This window comes from Myotis nattereri (genome assembly GCF_964212035.1).
Source record: "Myotis nattereri genome assembly, chromosome: 5".
NCBI classification, from domain to species: domain Eukaryota; kingdom Metazoa; phylum Chordata; class Mammalia; order Chiroptera; family Vespertilionidae; genus Myotis; species Myotis nattereri.
The window spans coordinates 63,741,207-63,762,005 of NC_138080.1; the positions used below are offsets into that span (position 1 = coordinate 63,741,207).

At 40.8% G+C, this 20,799-nt stretch overlaps 1 protein-coding gene across 1 annotated transcript; it reads right to left on the reverse strand.

Annotated features, from left to right (window-relative positions):
* Positions 1-7,754: 7,754 nt before the first annotated feature.
* LOC308520265 (zinc finger and BTB domain-containing protein 10-like) lies at positions 7,755-9,682 on the reverse strand (the record flags this gene model as incomplete). The annotated part of the gene is given in 5 exon segments (XM_081092772.1): positions 7,755-7,882; positions 7,885-7,905; positions 7,908-8,985; positions 8,989-9,505; positions 9,507-9,682. Coding segments are annotated over 5 exon segments (1,920 nt in total).
* Positions 9,683-20,799: the final 11,117 nt, after the last annotated feature.

Here is a 20,799-nt window from a genome sequence, read left to right on the forward strand (position 1 = left end):
CAGTGCCCAGGGACCGCAGGGTGGGTGGCTTTTCCTGCTCCTGAGCTGCAGGCGCAGATGCAGCCTCTGGCGCCCAGGGACCGCAGGGTGGGTGGCTTTTCCTTCTCCTGAGCTGCAGGCGCAGATGCAGCCTCTGGCGCCCGGGGCCATGGGGAAGGTTGCTTGTCCCTCTCCTGGGCCACAGGTACAGGTGCAGCTGCTGGTGCCCGGGACCATGGATGGGCAGCTTGTCCCTCTCCCGGGCAGGGCCACAGGCGCAGGCACAGCCGCTGGCATCTGGGACCACGGGGTGGGAGGCTTGTCCCTTTCCTGGGCCACAGCCTGGCTGGCCCCCATTCCTCTCTCGCGAGCTCATTTGGCCTGGCTGGCCCCCATTCCTCTCTCGCGAGCTCATTTGTGCCTGGCTGGTCCCATTCCTCTCTCAGTGTTGAGTGTCTGAGCTGTTAATGACATGAGAGCATAAGGGTGTGGTAACCATTTGAATATTAGCTCTTTATTATATAGGACTAGAGGCCCAGTGCACAAAAATTTGTGCACTCCGGGGGGAGGGGGGTCCCTCAGCCCAGCCTGTGCCCTCTCGCAGTCTGGGACCCCTTGGGAGATAACAACCTGCTGGTTTAGGCCTGCTCCCGGGTGGCAGAGGGCAGGCCCAATCCCTAGTGGCAGCCCCTGGTCGGGCTCAGAGCAGGGCCAATAGGGGAGTTGGGGCACCGCCCTCTGTCACACACAGAGCAGGGCAGATCAGGGGGTTGGGGTGCCGCCACTGTCACACTCAGGGCAGGGCCGATGGGGAGGTTATGGCTTCTACCCCATCACTTACAGAGCAGGGCCCATGGGGGGGATTGGGGCACTGCACTCTATCACACACAGAGCAGGGCCCATGGGGCGGGGGGAGGGCGATTGGGGCACCACACCCTGTCACACACAGAGCAGGGCCGATCAGGGGGTTGGGGCGCCACACCCTGTCACACACAGAGCTGCAGGGCAATCAGGGGGTTGAGCTCCCCGCTATTAGTCACAAAGCAGGGCAGATCAGGGGGTTGGGGCGCCTTCCCCTGTCATGAACAGAGCAGGGCGGATAGGGAGGTTGTGTCCCCACGTCTGTCACACACAGAGCTGCAGGGTAATCAGGGGGTTTGGGCGCTGCCCCCGTCACGCTGATCCCGGTGCTGGGAGGCATATTACCCTTTTACTATATAGGATAGAAGCCAGGTGCACTGGTGAGGGCCGGCTGGTTTGCCCTGAAGGGTGTCCTGGATCAGGGTGGGGGTCCACACTGGGGTGCCTGGCCAGCCTGGATGAGGGGATGATGGCTGTTTGCAGCTGGTCACACACCCTTCAGGGTGGGGGTCCCTACTGGGGTGCCTGGCTAGTCTGGGTGAGGAGCTTAGGGCTGTTTTCAGGCTGGCAGGTGACTGAAGCTCCAAACTGCTCCTTTTTTTCTTTTTTTTTTATTCTGAGCCAGCTTTAGCTCTGGCTCCAGTTCTGAGGCCTCTGCTGCTGAAAGCAGGTATCTGGTTTGTTTGGGTTCTATAATCGAAACACTGTGTCAACTCCAGCTCTGAGATCCCAGCTGGCTGAAAGCAGGTTTCTGGGGTTTTGTTTAGCTTCTATATTTGTAAGAATGTTTCAAACTGCCAGCTCAGAGGCCGGCAGCAGCAGGCGGGGAACATTGGAGTCCTCTGTCCCTGAAGCAAGCAAGCCTCATGTTAGCTTCAAGCTGCCTGGCTACCGGCCGCCATCTTGGCTGGCAGTTAATTTGCATATCGCCATGATTAGCCAATGGAAAGTGTAGCAGATGTACGGCTAATTACCATGTTTCTCTTTTATTAGATAAGACTAGAGGCCCGGTTCACAAAAATTTGTGCACTCGGGGGGTGGGGGAGGGGTCCCCTCAGGCCAGCCTGTGCCCTCTCGCAGTCTGGGACCCCTCGGGAGATAACGACCTGCTGGCTTAGGCCTGCTCCCGGGTGGTAGAGGGCAAGCCTAATCCCTAGGTGCAGCCCCTGGTTGGGCTCAGAGCAGGACCAATTGGGGAATTGGGGCATCGCCCCCTGTCATGCACAGAGCAGGGCGGATTGGGAGGTTGTGATGCCACCCTCAGTCACGCTCAGGGTAGGGCTGATTGGGGGTTGGGGCACCACCCCCTGTCACACTCAAGGCAGGGTCGATGGGGAGGTTGCAGCGCCACCCCCTGTCACGCACAGAGCAGGGCCAATCAGGGGGTTGGGGCGCTTCCCCCTGTCACGCACTGAGCAGGGCCAATCAGGGGGTTGGGGCGCTTCCCCCTGTCACGCACAGAGCAGGGCCAATCAAGGTGTTGGGGAGCTCCCCCCTGTCATGCACAGAGTAGGGCCCATCGGGGGTTGGGGAGCTCCCCCCGTCACGCACAGAGCAGGGCGGATCAGGGGGTTGGGGCGCCACCCTCTATCACCCACAAAGCAGGGCCAATCTGGGGGTTGGGGTGCCGCCACTGTCACACTCAGGGCAGGGCCGAAGGGGAGGTTATGGCTCTACCCCGTCACACACAGAGCAGGGCCCGTGGGGTGGGGGGGTTGGGGTGCCGCACCCTGTCACACACAGAGCTGCAGTGCATTCAGGAGGTTGGGGAGCTCCCCCCTATCAGGCACAGAGCAGGGTAGATCAGGGGGTTGTGGCACCTTCCCCTGTCAGGAACAGAGCAGGGCCAATAGGAAGGTTGTGGCCCTGCCCCCTGTCACACACAGAGCCGCAGGGCGATCAGGGGGTTTGGGTGCTGCCCCCTGTCATGCTGATACCAGTGCCGGGAGGCCTCTCGGCTCCGCTGATCCCGGTGCTGGGAGGCATATTACCCTTTTACTATATAGAATAGAGGCCTGGTGTTTGGGAGGGAGCTGGCTGGTTTGCCCTGAAGGGTGTCCTGGATCAGGGTGGGGGTCCCACTGGGGTGCCAGGCCAGCCTGGATGAGGGGATGATGGCTGTTTGCAGCTGGTCACACACCCTTCAGGGTGGAGGACCCCACTGGGGTGCCTGGCCAGTCTGGGTGAGGGGCTGAGGGCTGTTTTCAGGCTGGCGGGTGACTGAAGCTCCCAACTACTCCTTTTTTTCTTTTTCTTTTTCTTTTTTTATTCTAAGCCAGCTTTAACTCTGAGGCTCCAGCTCTTAGGCCTCTGCTGCTGAAAGCAGGTATCTGGTTTGTTTAGGTTCTACAATCGAAACTCTGTATCAACTCCAGGTCTGAGATCCCGGCCGGCTGAAAGCTGGTTTCTGGGGTTTTGTTTAGCTTCTATTTTTGTAACTATGTTTCAAACTGCCAGCTCAGAGGCCTGCAGCGGCAGGTGGGGAACGTTGGAGTCCTCCGTCACTGAAGCAAGCAAGCCTCATGTTAGCTTCAAGCTGCCTGGCTGCCGGCTGCCATCTTGGCTGGCAGTTAATTTGCATATCGCCCTGATTAGCCAATGGGAAGGGTAGCGGTCATACGCCAATTACCATGTTTCTCTTTTATTAGATAGGATAATTGTGTTATGATCATGATTCTTATTATTTTGCTTTTTAGCAAGCATTTTTATTTTATTTAGTCGTATTTTTAGGTATTCGCAAACGCATAATACCAAATATACTGCAGATACCTCTTGAAAGAGATACACTATTGAATCATTATTATCAGATTTTAACTATTAAACTTATTTTTCTCATTAAGGACTGTTTAGTTTTACAGTGTCTGTGGTAAGAGAGCCACTGAAATGCAATCACTGAACACAAGCTAGTCTCAGGCAGAGATAGAACTTTACTCTGGTTAAGAAAGACTTGTTTCATCTGGAGTTTTGTTTAAAGCTTGTTCTTAATATATCCATGCAATAAGTAAATTGTTGATTGCAGGAGAGATATTAACTCTTTTTTTTTAATATATTTTTTTGATTTTTTTACAGAGAGGAAGGGAGAGAGATAGAGAGTTAGAAACATCAATCAGCTGCCTCCTGCACATCCCCCACTGGGGGCGCGCCCGCAACCCAGGCACATGCCCTTGACTGGAATCGAACCTGGGACCCTTCAGTCCGAAGGCCGACGCTCCATCCACTGAGCCAAACCAGCTTTGGCTTAACTCTTTTTTTAAAAAAACAAAACAACTTGCCTCCTTTTTTCAGTCAGAATGCTGAGAGGTGAGCTTTGTCATTTTTTATCCATAGCAGTTGGCATAGATGTTTACCTTAAAATGTTGGTGCCGCTGATAACTCGGTAGCACAAGCTTCCTCCTATTGATTCATTCGCTCAGCAACGCTTTACTAGGCAGTGACCCTGTGACTGGTTCCAAAGCTCTATTTTAATGAGATTGCAGAATAATGGGTGAATTCCTACAAGAAGTGACTCCTCAAATTTCTCCTTTCAAAATCCATTTAATAAATATATTTTATCTATTTATGAGTAGCTAATGCATACACAGAACAAAATTATAAAGGTACATATTGAGACACCTTTCCAAAGTAAACCCACCTGCCACTCCTATCTTTAGCCATCCTTTATCTTCCCTAGATAAAAACCCAGGGCCCAGAAGTCAGGTAGGCTGGAGGTAGAAGAATTTGTAGGGGGTCATTCCTGAGGCAGGGGTAGGGGGAATAGGATATATGTAAAGGTATAAGGCCACGAAAAGTGAAGACTTGAGGAACTACCCGAAACTATTTCAGAAAATCTGAGATGGAGTGATTTATTGGGGGTAGATTAAGGAAAAGCTGGTACAGAGCAGACTTGAGATAAAGAGATGCCATCTGTATTTGAAGTCGAAGGGCTTTTACTTTTACAGTATTTTAAACATTCATCATCATATAGAAGTTTGATATTCCATTCATGAATATAACAAGATTAAATGGACATTTATTGAATGACTATTAAGTACTAGGCATGGGTACACGCATATACGCAATATTCGGGCTCTGACTTTCAGACATTCACTATGTGTTGTCTAAATAAACAAATCCAATTATGACATGTTGGGGATAAAGGATTAAAAACACAATCTCCTCCCCACCTAAAAAACCTCTCCATAAAGGCAGAAGAGCGAGAACATTATTTCATCCATCAACTGCCTCCTGCATGTCCCCCACTGGAGATCAGGCCCCCTAATGGGGCATGTAACTTCATTGAATAAACAGTAAACTAGAATGTGATGCCTGTCACAGACATCTGCTAAGAGATCTCAGTCAGATGTCTCACCCTTTTATATAGCCAAACAGATACAGCCAGTTACATACAGGTTCCCAAAATGAAAAAGAATTAGTCCTCAGTAAGGGCACCTAACAGCACCATTTTCACACACAATTCATCCCAAATTCATTTCATTAATCGAACTTCTGGGTTATCCAAAGGAAAATGAGTTCTCAAATCTTTATGACATGAAGTGAAGTCTACAACTTAGAGTGAGACTTCTACCTTCCCAGACAACTGGGAGACAGGGGCACTATCTTAGATGAGGATATTCAGAGATGGTTCCAGGTCCATGAGTGAGACACAGCTGGGCCCTAACCCTGGCAAGAGGCTTAGTTAGCAGTTAAGAACATTCACAGACCTTTCAAAGAGACCCAGGACAACACTTCCAATTTTAAGTTTTAAAGTAAATGCTCTTAAAAAAAGGGAGGATGGAAGTCTCTTTTTTTCAACAGTTAATTTTTCTCTATTTCTGTTTTATTTTACCCATGCAAGCCTCCCTTTGTCACTGTAAAATAGTGACATGGCACATTTGTAACCTCATTGCCATTTCCACCTTTCTCTGGGCAAGTTGAAGCCATTTAAATAACCAGCAAGTCCACAGCTAAATAAAATGCAAAGCAATTGTAAGACTCTTATAACATAATAAACTTACTCATTTTTTAAAAAGCCTATACATTATTTGTCTGGGATAATACCCCTGTCCAAATAGATTTTTATTAATTTCAGAGAAAGGAAGGGAGAGGGCGAAAGAGATATAAATAACAGTGATGAGAGAGAATCATTCATTGGCCATCTCCTGTGCCCCCTCACCCCACCAGGGATCAAGCTCCAGTTGGGGCATGTGTGACCTAGAATTGAACTGTGACCTCCTGGTTCATAGTCAAAGCTCAACCACTGAGCCATGCTGGATGGGTTAAATTTTTAAATAAGGGTTTTCCTTGTAAGGGCCAATAAAGTTCTCCTGCGTTTCAGTCAATTACATAAGTACAATCACATTTATACAACAATTTAGGCCCTTTAATAATTGTTTAATAATTGTTCTTTCTTCGATATGATTGTTCTCGGATGTGAGACACAGAGACACCCATGGCCACCCTCTGGTATCAGAATCTTATTATGAGGGTCCATTGAAACCTGCACGTTGGAAGCCCAGTGTTTAATGTATATGGCTCAAATTGTTGCTGACAAAAACCTTACCAGTCACTTTCGTGGTTTTTTTTTTGTTTGTTTGTTTTTTGTATCGGATTCAATCAATAGCCTAAATAAAATTAGATCTTATTTCTACTTAAAAATCTGTGTTTAGAAATACATATCAGAATGAATCAAATTGTTGATTCATATGTTAGATACTAATAAGTCATTATATTTGGTTAAGGAATCACTTTAGAATTTTGCTCTTTGAAAATCTACATCTGATAGTTTTGTGGAATCTTTTAAATTTTTGTTGGAGGAAAATTTATATCTCCCTTTACAAAATGCCAAACCTATATGAAAGTTGTGTGAAATTCTTTTTCTTTTTACTTCATTAGAATTTCATTCTCATCTGACAGGCTTTACTAGTATAATAAATATTTTTTATAGTTATCAAAAAAAGGAGAATTTTAATTTGATTGGGTATAAATTGCTTTAAAGGGAAATAAAAGATTCCTATACAGCATCTTTCCTTCATAGGAGTGAAATGCATTTTTCTTGTAGTTTTATTTTAACCATACCTTATATTTTGCTCTCTGCACTTTAATTCTGAAAAATCTCCTAAATCTGTGATTCCATTATTGCAAGCCTAGCCTAGCATCATCATTATCTCCTATGATAAAGACATTGGGTCTGATTTTCTTTTTTTTGTTAACTTTGCAACGTCATTCTTTATTTGTGAAGTAGTAAAATTCATGTCAAAAAGGAAGGGGGAATGGAAGAAGTCAGTTAGTTCATTCCAATAAATTACCTCTCCAGTTCTTATAAACATGCCCATCAGCACAAAATTGAGGAATAATACCTAAGACTAGAAGAGACTTGGTTTAACTTATGAAGCAAATCAAAATGGAAAATACGGAAAGGTACAACCAATAGGGTTGAAAAGGCCCCTCACTGAAAATCTGTATTAAAAAAAATAAAATTAATAAAAATAAAAATAGAAACAAAACTCTACTAGTACAAACTAGCCTGAGTGGTTTGGTGGACAGTGTAGTTGGGCCAGCTGTCACTGTATTCTCATAACTGGATTTTCTTCATTCCGGTTAAACTGGCACGTAAACGCCAGCTCTTTACAGACAGGTAATCCATTTTCATTAGGACCCAAAGACTTACTGTATATCCTATCAATAAAAAATATTTTTACTTTGATAACTGACTGAAGATGTGGGGACTCCATGTAATCCAACCGCAAGGTTGGTTGCTGTCCAGTCCTGTGCAAATATAAAAAAATTTTGCTCTAAGGCTTTGACCCTACAGTTTTCACAGAAACTTAACTACCATCCAGCATGTCCCATATTTGCAAGCCTTCAAGTTCAACAATTCAAATTGTCGCTGCATATTATGTCCCATTGCAGCATCCTTGAGGAGCAGAGTAGGCCACTTAATCATCCTGAGACATACAGATGTCTCCCAACTCGTCCCATTGGGACAGGTGGTTCTGATCTTCTCCCTCGTCAGCCAACTCTTCTTTGGCTTCTCCCCCTTTGTTCTCCTCATACTCTTCATCCGAGGGAAATCTGTCTCCTGTCCCTGTCTTCTTGCCTTCCTGGCCGTGGTTTATCTGCACATTCTACACAAATACCACAGCGTCGAGATCCATGTCTGATTCCAACACTGGCAGCTAATATGAAGATCTTCTTACACACCATACATTTGTACTTTTTATCCTTTTTATGCACCAGGGAATGTCTTTTTACATGCTCTCTGCGAGTAAACAGTTTTCCACAAATCTCACAGCTAAAGGATCTGACTCCAGTATGAATGAGCAAATGCCTTTTTAGTGTTCGTCTGTATTTGGCTACATAGGTACAATGAGGGCATTTTAACTTGTTCATGTTTAGAGATGATTCACCATTTTCCCAAGTTTCTTGTTTTGGCCAAGATTTAGGCAACAACCCATAACTGTAATCGTTTGCAGCACCTGGTAGCAAGCCATACTTGAAATTGTTTGAAGTACCTGGTAGCAATCCATACTTGAAATCACTTGATGGGCCAGGCATCAGGCCATACTTGAAATCATGTGAAGTACCAGCATCGCCTGCATCCTGCCCCAAGCTGGCTTCTGCCAGCACGTTTGCGTTCACATTCCTGTCACAGTCCGGCCCCTGGAGCAGAGCACCATCCAGATCCGGTTCTTCCTTAATGAATGACATATCTTCCTCTGGATAGGCGACAGGTGGCTGCTTCACGGAGCAATCTTCTAAACTTGTTTCATTATTAGGTGGTATATTATCAATAAATCTCTTTGGAGTTTGGTTTTTCCTCCTTTTTTTGTTGCCAGTTTCTTGAATTCCCTGGGAGCCAATATTATTCCAAATAAACACTTTTGTTTGACGTGGGGCTTCACTTTCAGCCAATTCAGGTGAACCATCCTGGACCCAACCACTGTCATTCATTTGGTAGTTCTCCATTTGGCCCCCATCGACATTGCAACCATCATTTTCAGTTTTTGTATTACTTGCCAAATTGGTAGGATTCCGTATTGCCCAAAAACTGGCAATTTTTTGATCCTGTGATGAAGACAGACCATCTCTACTGACTGGTTTTCTGTTGTTATAGTCCACAACCGCAGACTCCGGAGCTTCAGATTTAATGCTTATATTTAAGGCATTTTAAATGAAATTTCGGCAAGTCTGAACAACTTCGCTCATTTGCAGATAGCTGGCCACGGTCATCACTTCAATGGCATTTTGACTCGTGAGCACCAGGTTACCAGAGTATAGGAAGTCCAAGATGACGGAGAAACCTTGAACTGCAGCAATATCTAAGTGGGTAGTATTGTTTTGGTTAGGGCTTTCTTTGTTGGAAAAGCAATATAAAGTCTTAAAGAAACGGCTGCCTGCAACCAGGATGTTCTTATGAGCTTTAAAGATTTTTCCGCTCACCACAATGCTGACATCACAAAGAATACCTTTCTTTCTCTGCTCATTTAATTGTCGAAGAAGTTGATAGCAATAAGAGTTTTCATTTGGCCTACTATTAAAGTCACAGTATCCCTCTTCTGAAGGTATTTCTGATTTCTGGGCATTGGCTTCGTGGAGCTTGTGCTCCGTGGAGACGTGGTGCCACAGGAGCAGGGTTTTCTTGTAGTTGCGGGTCCCTCGCGACAGCTCGTCATGGCCCCTGGGGGGGGGGGGGGAGTTCCCCGCCGCCGCCGTCAGAAGGGGTCTTTTGGCACCAGGCGCAGGACATGAGGTCTGTGTCCTTGCAGTAGCGCAGCCAGGGGAAGTCCCGCAGCCAGGCCTCCTGGAAGGAGGTCTCCAGCTTCTGCAGCAGGGACTTGGGCCGTGCGAGCAGGAGGTGCGCCATTTGTTGGGGTCCAACCCCAGCAGGTCCAGGGGTTCCCAAAGGTGTGGACAGAGTAAGCGAAGAATGAAGGACATGGAGGCAGCGTTCAGTTGATCAGCATAGTGGTTCTCCAGCCAGGTTCTAGCCAGGATCTCCAGCCAGGTTCTCAAGACATTGGGTCTGATTTTTTAAATCATAAATTAATTGTAAAATGTTCCTTGTGAGAGTAATTCCAGTTGCCTAGACAATGGCTGTTTTCTCGTTTTCATTGACCCTTATCTTGTGTGTGTATGTGAACGCAACAGTGTCCTTTAGCACAATAAGATCATAAAAGAAAATAGGACAGGAACAGAGGCTTTTGTGACAAAATAAGGCCTGGATCTTCTAGCAAACATTTTCACATGAGATTGTCGGTCGTGGGAAAAAATATCCAACACAATGAGGATAGTGAAAGCATAAATGGATCTTTGATGACACAGTGGAGCCACTGAGAGTTCCACAATGGCTCTCACCTTTAAATTTTGTTAAGTAATTGGTGATTTTCTTGTTTAAGTTATTGTTAGTTAGATATTCTGATAAGTAGCTCCTGAAAAAGCTCCTAACTGATACAGACCCAATGTCTCCATGTCCATCTCTGTGGAGTTTATCATCCTGAAAAGTCATTTCACATGATCTTGATGTTTGCTATTTATAGATCATATTAGGGGCTTTATTATGTTGAACTAATTAAAATGTGTTTTATTAAAGTAATTTTAAAGTAGACAAACAATAAAAATCTTAGATTTGGTTGAATTTTGAATCTGCATTTTGAATAATGCACCATTATTATTTCTAATTGACTTGTGTTCTGGTATTTCCTCAGAGTAGTTTTTTGTTTGTTTTTTTATGAATTATTCTTAGGTCAAAATAAAATATCAGCTAGAAATGCTCACCGCTATATAATATATAAAAGCAGAGTTGCTTATAGTTGGAGGATAGAAAGGGCTATAGTAACATTTCTAAGTGTGTGTGTGCGGTGGCAGGGGGGTGGGGTGGGTTGTGGGTTTTTGTTTTGTTTTTTTTCATTTTCCCTTATGAAGCACAGTTTGAAAACCATGTCCTACAATATTCTACCCAAACTGTATTTACCTAACTATTTATCCTCTGAAATTCAATTTAAGCATTTTATCCAGTTGTAGGTTAAGTTTTATAGTATGACATTTTACATGAAAAGCAAGCAAGTTTCAGCTACCCTTGTCATATATTTACTTTATGGAGGAATATGTCAAATATAGTATAATATTGCTTGGAGCCTGACTGACATCTCATCTATCCATCGTCTCTTGCCCTTACCTTTTATAACTGCACATAATTCTTGTCTGTCACTTGATGGCTTAAATCTATATGTACAATAAATCAATGCAAATATATTAGAAAATCTTTTCCTACTGGTGAATATAATTTAAAAAGCATAACCTACACACTCTGAGTATCTGATAATTCTTTCAGGATCGGTCTAGCAACTCACTTTTCATGACTAGTCCACCTGGTGGGTTTCCCTTCTGCCCTTCTGATTCCTGATTCTCTCTCCAGGTACTTGCAAGGAATTGAGTCTGTCTTGAACCTGAACCTAACTTTTCTGGTGCTCAGGATATTTCCACTTTTTGTTAATCCTCACCTGAGGATTTCTTAGAGAGAGTAGAAGGGAGGGGGAAAGAGAAAGAGAAACATCAATGTGAGAGAGACACATTGATGGGCTGCCTCCCACACATGCCCTGACTGGGGCCAGGGATCGAAACTGCAATCGAGTTACATGCCCTTGACCTGGATTCGAACCGGTGACCCTTTGGTCCACAGGCCGACTCTTTAACAACTAAGCAAAACTGGCTTGGGCTGTCTTTACCTTCTTTAAGGTTGAATCTTGATCTTCTTCATTAGTGCTCACTTGAAAAACTGAAGGACCACATCAAAGATCTGAACAGAGACCAGTTTGACCAACAAAATATTTTTAGTAGAATTTTAATTTTAGTGATTATGTAGCTGACTCTTGTTGTGGCTTTAATTCACCCTTTCCAGATCCCTGCACTTTTTTTCATGTGCTTATGGTCATTTGTATATTTTCTTTTGTGAAGTGTCTATTTAAAATTTGACCCTTTTGCATCTTGTTTTCTACTGTTGAGTTGCAAAAGTGCTTTATGTATTCTGGATATAAATCACTATTCAGATATATGCTTTTCATTATATTCTTCCAATTTTTGGCCTGTCTTTTCATTTTTGTAAAAATGCTCTTGAAAATGAAATTATTTTCTAAGAAGTATACTTTATATACTGTTTTTGTTTATGATTCAAACATTTGGGATTCTAATAATTCGTCAACTAATCCAAATTTCAAAATATTTTTTCATATGTTTCTCATTTTCTTCTAGAAATTTATTAGTTTTATCTTTTAGGTTTGTGTATATGATTTATTTGTGATTTTTTAAACATGGAGTAAGTATTGAGGATAGCTTCTTTTTATATGAATATCCAATTATTACATCATTGTCTTTAGAAATTACTAACTCTTCCAATTAAATATTCTGGACATGATTGTTAAAATCAATAGAGCATAGATGGATAAGTCTATTTGTGGATTTTATATTCTATTCTTTTAATCTATTTGTCAATCCTAACATCATGTATTACATTTTTAGGTCTACTGTGACAAAATGCCACAGATTGAGTGAGTTAAATAGCAGAAATTTGTTGATTCACAGTCTGGGACTAGAAGTCCAAGATACTAGTAGAGGGCACCGTGATTGTCAACAGCACTAAGAAAAGATCTGTCCAGGCCTCTCTCCCAACTTCTAGTCATTCTCTGTCTGTGGGAGAATAATTCCAGTCTTCAGACAGCTTCCTTTCTGTGTGCATATCTGTGCCTAGATTTCTCCCTTTTTATAAAGACACCAGTCATAGTGGATTAGGGCCACTCTAATGACCTCATTTTAACATGATTCCATCTTTAAACACTCCATCTTCAAATAAGGACACACTTTGAGGTACTGGGGTTAAGACTTTCACTTATCTTTATGGAGGTCTGTGGAACACAAGTCAACTAATAGCACACCACAGCAACACTTTCAATTAATATAGCTTTATAGTAAGTTTGAAATCAGGTAAGATAATATCTCCAAATGCATCCTTTAAAAAATGTAGCTAGTCTAAGTTTTAATTTTATATGGGGTAGAAGTTGAATAAGCATCACATCCTATCAAAAATTCAGGACAATGGTCCAACTTTGAGACATACAATTGTGAACTATCATCATATTGATGATATCAAAATCATTAAATAAATGTGATCACTAAGGACATTACACTAATTTCCTTAGTGATCACAGTGAAAATGTCTAAGGATTAAACTCTGGAGCACACTAATGTTTAGAGAATGTAGGGGGATTATAAGGAAATGGCAAGAAAGATGGAAAGAAAATGAGAAGAGTTTAAAGGAAAGAAAACAAGAATGTTAAGTGAAGACAATATTTCAAGAAGTAAGCAATTTAGTCAAATGCTGCTGAGAGGTCAGGTAGGGAGGATTATCAATGGGCAGTTGGATTTAGCACTGTAGTGCTTGTTGACTTTGGTAAGTGTCGTTTGGCAGCCTAGATATTCCTATTGGACAAGGTGAGATAGAAAACAGACTATGAGAAAAAGGATTCAAAGTGTGTGGAACTCCCTTGAGAATTTGTGCCAAAAAGGAAAAGAAATGATGGAGAAACATCAAGAAAGTTATATTCAGAAAGAATATCTAGTTTTGAGGCTTATGAGAAAGAGCATGAAAAACTGGTACTGCCTTGGAGAGAGGAGAGCATTTCCAGAGCAGTCTTCTTGCGTGGATGGAAAGAAATGTAATCTAATGCACAAACGGCAGTTGGCCCTTGCTAGCAACAGAGATAATTTATACTAAGAGACAAAGTGCACAGACACAGACCCAAGTAGGGAGCTCAACTATGTTTCCTTTCAACTGCTTCTGTTATTTAACTGAAAACAAATGCGAAATTATCAGCTGAGTATGAGGGAAAGAAAGGATGTGTTATACGTTTAAATGGGGAGGATGATAATTAAATAGGATAATAAGAATGTCAGATAATTTAGGAAAAATATTATAACTGTTCAGATTAGTGGCCACTGATTTGAAATAAGGACCGTCAGCATGGTTTTGTGTTTTCCTCCAGTCATGTTCAGCTAAGCAGTTGCAGACAAGTGATGGATACAGTTTTGATATAATAAGAACAGAATTTGGCCAAGGGAGTACTGTTAAGTAAGATAACTAGAGAATAAAGGTTTGTGTCAGGCAATGATTTTAATGAGTGACCATGGACATTAGTCTGGATAAGAATTGTAGCTAAGACATGAGGCATGTAGGGACGTAGAGAAGTGGTAGGATCAGTGGATTGTGGGATCTACTACATAGATTAGAGGCAGCATTTGGAAGAGGAAGTTGGGAAAACAAGAGACCCTTGTTAAAGTGAAAATTTTGATTAAGTTCTTACAAAAGGAATCATTAAGATGTTGTGTGTTGCCATGATATAGCTGACTGAGGAAATTGTTGATAAAGTTCATATATACTAGTAAGTGTGTTTTCATTGTCAGTATACGTTCATTGGCTGATTGTAAATTAATGTTCAATAAATTGTTCAGAGTTAAGTGGCTAATGCACCAAGATTTTAATTAAATTTCTAGTTAAATCTAACTACATAATATTTATCTGTGGTTCGCGGTTGCTTTCCATGTTTTGCTCACATTTTCTACAGTTTCTTTTCAATATTCTATAAGCACTAGCCCTTCTTAAGTGCAATGATATGAATTTTACTTAATATTTATTACAACTATTGACAGTAAAGTGGCAAAACACAGAACCAGTCTACAACTTTCAAGCCATCTAATCATCTGAAATAAAATAACAAATTTCATAAATCAGGATATATACAGGCACATAAAGATATCAATGTTGGGATTAATCAGATGTGGTTCAGAAAAAAATATAAACTATAGGAAATGGAAAACAATTTTATTATACCTAACCTAAATTTGTAATAATAGAATTAGAAAGTGAACCCTGTTTTTATCATGTTCACTTATCTTAGGATACATTTTTTTCAATTTTAACATTTATATTTGTGTGTATACTGGGTTGTCAATTTGACTAAACTGAAAAATATTGATTTGCCCCAAATTCTTTCTGCTTAGCTTATGAAATTGTACTTTCACTTTAAATTACTGGTATAGTCATGTATTTAAAAGAGGACAATAGTAGGGACGTAGTGCCTTAATGATCTCACATAACTTTAGTTTCCTGTCACCCAAACTAGAAACTGTATTTAAAAGAATAAAAACAGGGTTAAAATATTTGATTGGTTTTTAAAATACTTGATTAATTTTTGCTAATTTTTAGTCATACAGATGAACCTAATGGCATAATATGTTGATTGCTAATAAAGTAATTTAATATTCTACACGTCTGCATATTTACCAGCTCTAAGTGCAGGCAATCAGCAATATCCCCATGACAACTCCCCTGTGGTGCTTGGTAAGACAACATGATGCCTGATGAGCAGTAGGGCACTCTTGAACCAAGAGGTAGTCAGGTTTCAGCTTTGGTTCAGAGGAAATGAGCTCACCCTGCGTCCCAGGCAGGGGAGTCAGCAAGGGGTAGGGCACCCCCTGAACCAGGAAAACCAAGGCCAGTCTAATTATTTAAACGAGATCTGCAACATTTCCAAAATACTTTTCAAAGATAAAACAGACAGTTATGCCCCCAGTGATAATGTATACTAAGCATTAAACACTTTTTCAATGAAACAGTCTTGTCATTAAAAAAGTGGAATCGTTGTATGCATTTAAAAAAATCGTTGTAATGAGTAGTTCCCCAAAGCACAGCAGTGTACAGAACATTCCTGGTGCATGGTGATGTTTTAAAGAGGGTGTATGTTCCTTACTGTCATAAACACTATGGAGATACCCTTGTGTACATATTTTACTATTTATAATGCAATGTATTGTAATGAGACCATGCTATATTTGCTTTTCTATTATAAGCCAAGAACTAGAATGCAAAGAGAGCACAGTGGCAAAAGTTGAAGTTACAATATGATTGCACCGTAGCCCTAATCATACTTTGTTGTAATTACCTATCTACTTACTTCCTCAGAGGATATAGAAAAAGTACAATGTGGGGCTTTTGGTATATTTTAGATAGGCTAAGCAGCTCTTAAATGAACAAAGAATGGATAATACATTCTAAATTCTTCTTAAATTGTTCTTTCCTTTAAAATTAAAAACAATTTAATAACCCATTGACCAAATATATATATATATATATATATATATATATATATATATATATCGTACCAAAAAATAAATAAAAGAAAAACAGTGCAAGATGACTTATCCTTTCATGAAAACACCGCACTAATTTATTATCTATGTATTTACCAAATGCTTGATTTGTACCAGGTACTTGAGATATGTCAGTGAAAGAAAAAAACAAACAAACAAAAAGGACAAAAGCCTTGGTGACATGGAACTTCTGTTCTTATCTAATGAGTAATGTGTAAGTTAGATTATATTAGAGATGATCAAGTTTTGTGGAAGAAAAAAGAAAAGGTAGAGCAGGATAAAGAGAAAAAGGAATGCTACTTTAGAGGGAAAAGTATATAACACTTTTAAATAAGATGGTTAAAAAAAGCCTCATTGAGAAAGTGACATTTGAGCAAAAAAACTAAAAGGTAAGGGAGTGAGCCACATGGATATTGGAGAGGCAGATTCAGCCAAATGTAGGGGCTTAGAGTAAATTATGTGACTTACATTTTAAAAATATCATTCTGGCTTCTTTGTTACATATTGAAATTTAGGAAACAAGAGTGGACACAAGTGGATACTCTAAAATCCTGTGTATTGTATTATATCAAATGTAGGTGACTTATTTGCTGGTTCAAAGAACTTCATGTTCATGGACATAAATTCAAAATCAGGGTTAAAATGAGGGAGGATCTTGTGGGGGACTTGATTGTAGCTGGGGTCAATACTCAAAGTCTACTCTTGTGTTTTTTCATTCAATAAACAGTGTTTGACTACCTATTTTATGTCAGATGCTGTTCTAGGCATTAGGGATATAACAGTAAAAAAAAAAATTCTTATCTCTTGGAGTTTACTTATGATTGAGGCAGACAATACAGTATACAAAATAAGTAAGTAAAAATATTATCATTATACAGTGATAAGTGCTTAGGAGAAAAAATGTAGTAGACAAAGGGGAATATAAAATCACTGGGGTTTGAAACTTTAAAAAGGATGACCAGGAGAAGCTGCACTTGGAGGTGACCTTGAGTAAAGACATTTAGGAAGTGATGAGGCTTATGGTGAGACTACTTGGGGGAAGATCATTCCAACAGAGGAAATAATACAGTATGAAGACCTTCTAATTCAGACTGTCATAGAGCTCTAATTTGGTTTTGAAGCATAGCAGACCCTTGCAGTCTTACGAAGGAGAACTGTGAGGATCAGCCCACAAAGACCCTTTCGAGTTGATACAAGCCCATCAACATGACAGAAAATGGAAATGTAGTGACCCATAATTACATACAGGGTCCCAGCCCATTCAGGTTTGGAGTATAGGGCTTATATTCTGACCCCATCTACTGGAGTAGGCAGGGGGACAATGTGTAAGAAAGATTACATTAGAGATTATTAAAATAGTGATAATGTAATGTTGAGATGTTAGTACACATTAATATATTAACAAATGTGGACATGATTAAATCAGGAGTTAGGGAGATAGAGCTGATTTATGGCTGGAGTGGGCACATACTATATCTTTGGGAATGCCTAGATATTTGGTGTTTGACTCATGGCCAAATTAAGGGCAGTGGATTTATGAAAGTCCATAATCCTTCCTGGAAACACACAGTAGTTACTTTTTTTACTGGTAGTTTACAGTTAGGCTAACTTGTGTGACAAACCTGGCTTAATTTTGTGAATAAAGGGTTTTTATAAGGCATCTCATTGAAAGCTTCATCCATTCATAGCTGTCCTGAAACTGAGATTCTTTGCTCAGATCTTGGCAGTTTAAGACACATTAAGCACTTTCTCTGTATATGTTTGGGGCCATTGGGAGCTTGTGCTCTGGAATGCCCCTTAGATTCCTACTGTATAACATCATGTTTTCTCTCCTGCACATATTCTTTGCTTTTAAATAAAAGCCATATATGATATATGAGTATATTCTGTAGTCTGTGGAGTCATTTCAAATATCCAAACTGAGTGAAACAATACAGGTGCTAGTGTAAGAGTTATCACAACCAAGGTTACACTGTGTGCACCTGGATATATCTGGGGAGACAGGGATATGTATCCAGCTGTCTTCCAGCATAGAAAGCAGATCACTCTACTCTCCAGAAGGGCTCCAATTTTAGATACTATTACAAATGGATTATCTTCATTGTCAGTTGGTATATAAATGTAAATGCTGGTGTTCACAAAGCATTAAATAGCTATAATTTTTAACAAATATTCAGGGCATTTTTAGTTAACTGATTGTGAAATAAATATAGTAGCATGTATTGTGGAGAAGGTTCAATTATGCCATAGTGTCCTTTTTTAAGAATAAGGGAAGGGATATTCATTTGTTTTACTCACAGATGAAACTCTACCTCTTATAATGGTGACTAATACTCAGAAGCCATTTAATAAACATATGTTGAAAGAATAAATAAATGAGTATTGTATTTTATTACATATCATGTCTATTGATAGGTTGATTAGGGCATTCTAATTATTTCTTAGTGACATATAAAACATCAGGAAGGAAAGAAGAGAAAAAGATAATACGTAAGTGCATCAAGTTAAAAAGGAAACACATCTGAAACCACCAGAAAAAAATAGCAGTTATTGTTCATAGTCTGGGACTAAGAGAGTAGAATGTTTCTGTAAATTATGAGTAAATCATCATAGACACATAAGCCTGCACATTTTAAAAATTGCTCTCCTAGGCAATGTTTCACCACAATTTCTCACTGACTATTTTAAAATAGTTGAACATATGTATGTGGATTAAAGTAGATATTTATTGTTTTTCAGTTACCCAGAATGCATTCACCTTCCTTTAGGAAAAACATGCTAAATCGCTCTTGAAGAATTACCTATTTTTTCACATTGTATGAGGCCCTATAGGGCTATAGAAAAATGTAATTGCTCATCCTTAGCCTCTAAGACACTGAGTGTTCTGAATCATGTCCTTTTTGGTGCTGGAGTTTAAAATTTCTGTTTAATTCTTTAATTCTCTTTAGTCCTTAAAATTAATCCCAACATTATTCAGAATTGCCAGACTAAGTTTCTTTTGTCTATAGCCAAACAATCATATGTGTTATAGGAATATGCTACGTTAAACACCCTGTAAGATATAGTTAGTTTTCCAGCTTTAAAAAAATGAAGCAGAGAAAGGTGTAGCTTATGTTTAAGGGAGAAGCTGTGATCTTTAAAAGGTTTTTGCACTGCTTCTAAGAATTCACGTAGACTGTGTCATACATCACAACATTTCAAATAAAATAACAAGGTTGGGAAGCAGAGAATTTCTCTTCCTGAGCCCATTTATGGTTGCTTCTGTTGGAGAGGAAAAATTTTCCTCTACCTTAGAAAGGTTCTTTTGGCTGGTCTCATAATCACATTGACATCAGACAGTTTTGTTAGCGTCAGTGTTAGACCTCAGTTCTTGAGTTCAGCAAAGAAAGAATTCAGAGCCAAGAACTCTAGCATAAGAAGTTTATTGAGCTTTTTAGAAGGAAAATCATAGAAGCAGAAGAAGTGAGCCAGCCGGCCAGTGTGGAATCAGGAAACAAGTTACAGTGGCAAAAGAAGGGCCTTTGGAGCTTTGGAAAAAGAAAGCAAGGATATGCACCTTAGGAATGAAGAGCACATGCTCACCGCTCTCTGCTCACTGGGTCCTAGGGTGCCTTAAGGTTGTTGTTGTTGTTGTTCTCTGTTCTCTGAAGGCAGGAATTTTAGGGAAATTTTCAGGGGAGGATCTCAATAGAATACTCTTCAGCTTTCCAGGTGTGTCCTTTCAGGGTCAGAGTCTCTACTGATTAGTTGGCAATAGGTTAGGGCAGCCATTGGCAAACTACGGCCCGCCAGATCCGGCCCGTTTGAAATGAATAAAACTAAAAAAAAAAAAAAAGACCATACCCTTTTATGTAATGATGTTTACTTTGAATTTATATTAGTTCACACCAACACTCCATCCATGCTTTTGTTCCGGCCCTCCGGTCCAGTTTAAGAACCCATTGTGGCCCTCGAGTCAAAAAGTTTGCCCACCCCTGGGTTAGGGGGTCATTGGTCATTGCATCTGGTCCTAATGTCAGCCATGGCATCGCTTTGTCTGTTTTTTGTTTTTTTGTTTGTTTTGTTTTTTGCTTCATTGGGCCGGGACCTAAATCACAGCTGAGGTCTAGATGTCATTTCTAGTTTGACCAAAACCCTGTCCCTGTGGTCCATAGACCTGAGGCATTGTTCCTAAGGTTATTTGATGCTCATTAGAAGCTCACTGATCCGAGGCTTAATGATTAAGGAAGTGGACATGCAAGGGAGAAGGAGACAGATGAGTCAGAGTACTGGATGAGACCAGTTTGAGTCGGCCACTTGTCTCAGTTTCCCCATTCTATTTGCAAGGAATTTTCCTAGCTTCTTACTGTCCTCTCTCAGATTGACAGGAGAAAAACAGATTTAATTTTTATGCATCTGGGAACCCCACTTATATGAGAGGTTCTAAGACAGAAAGGTAAAATGAGGAATATATTCCATATTGAGCCAGGGAATGGGATACAGGCCAGGGCTGCAGGGGAGAGGACAGGAATTCACAGGACAATAAGAAGAGCAGATGTGCAGTAATTAGATGTTTGCTGTGCCATACAGATAAGTCATATTTATGCTAGTAGCTCATTATAGGAAAGGCCCCCTGTTTACATTATTTAAAGAGTTTCTTTTGGGCCTGCAGGGTCCCCATGGCATTTAACTCGAAAATAATCCTCATGTCAAAGTGGCACATTTTGGGGAATCCCGTTCTGAACTAGTTCACTGCCATTTCTAGCTCTTTCTCGGTTTAGTGTTTGATCTCCAAAAGTCAAA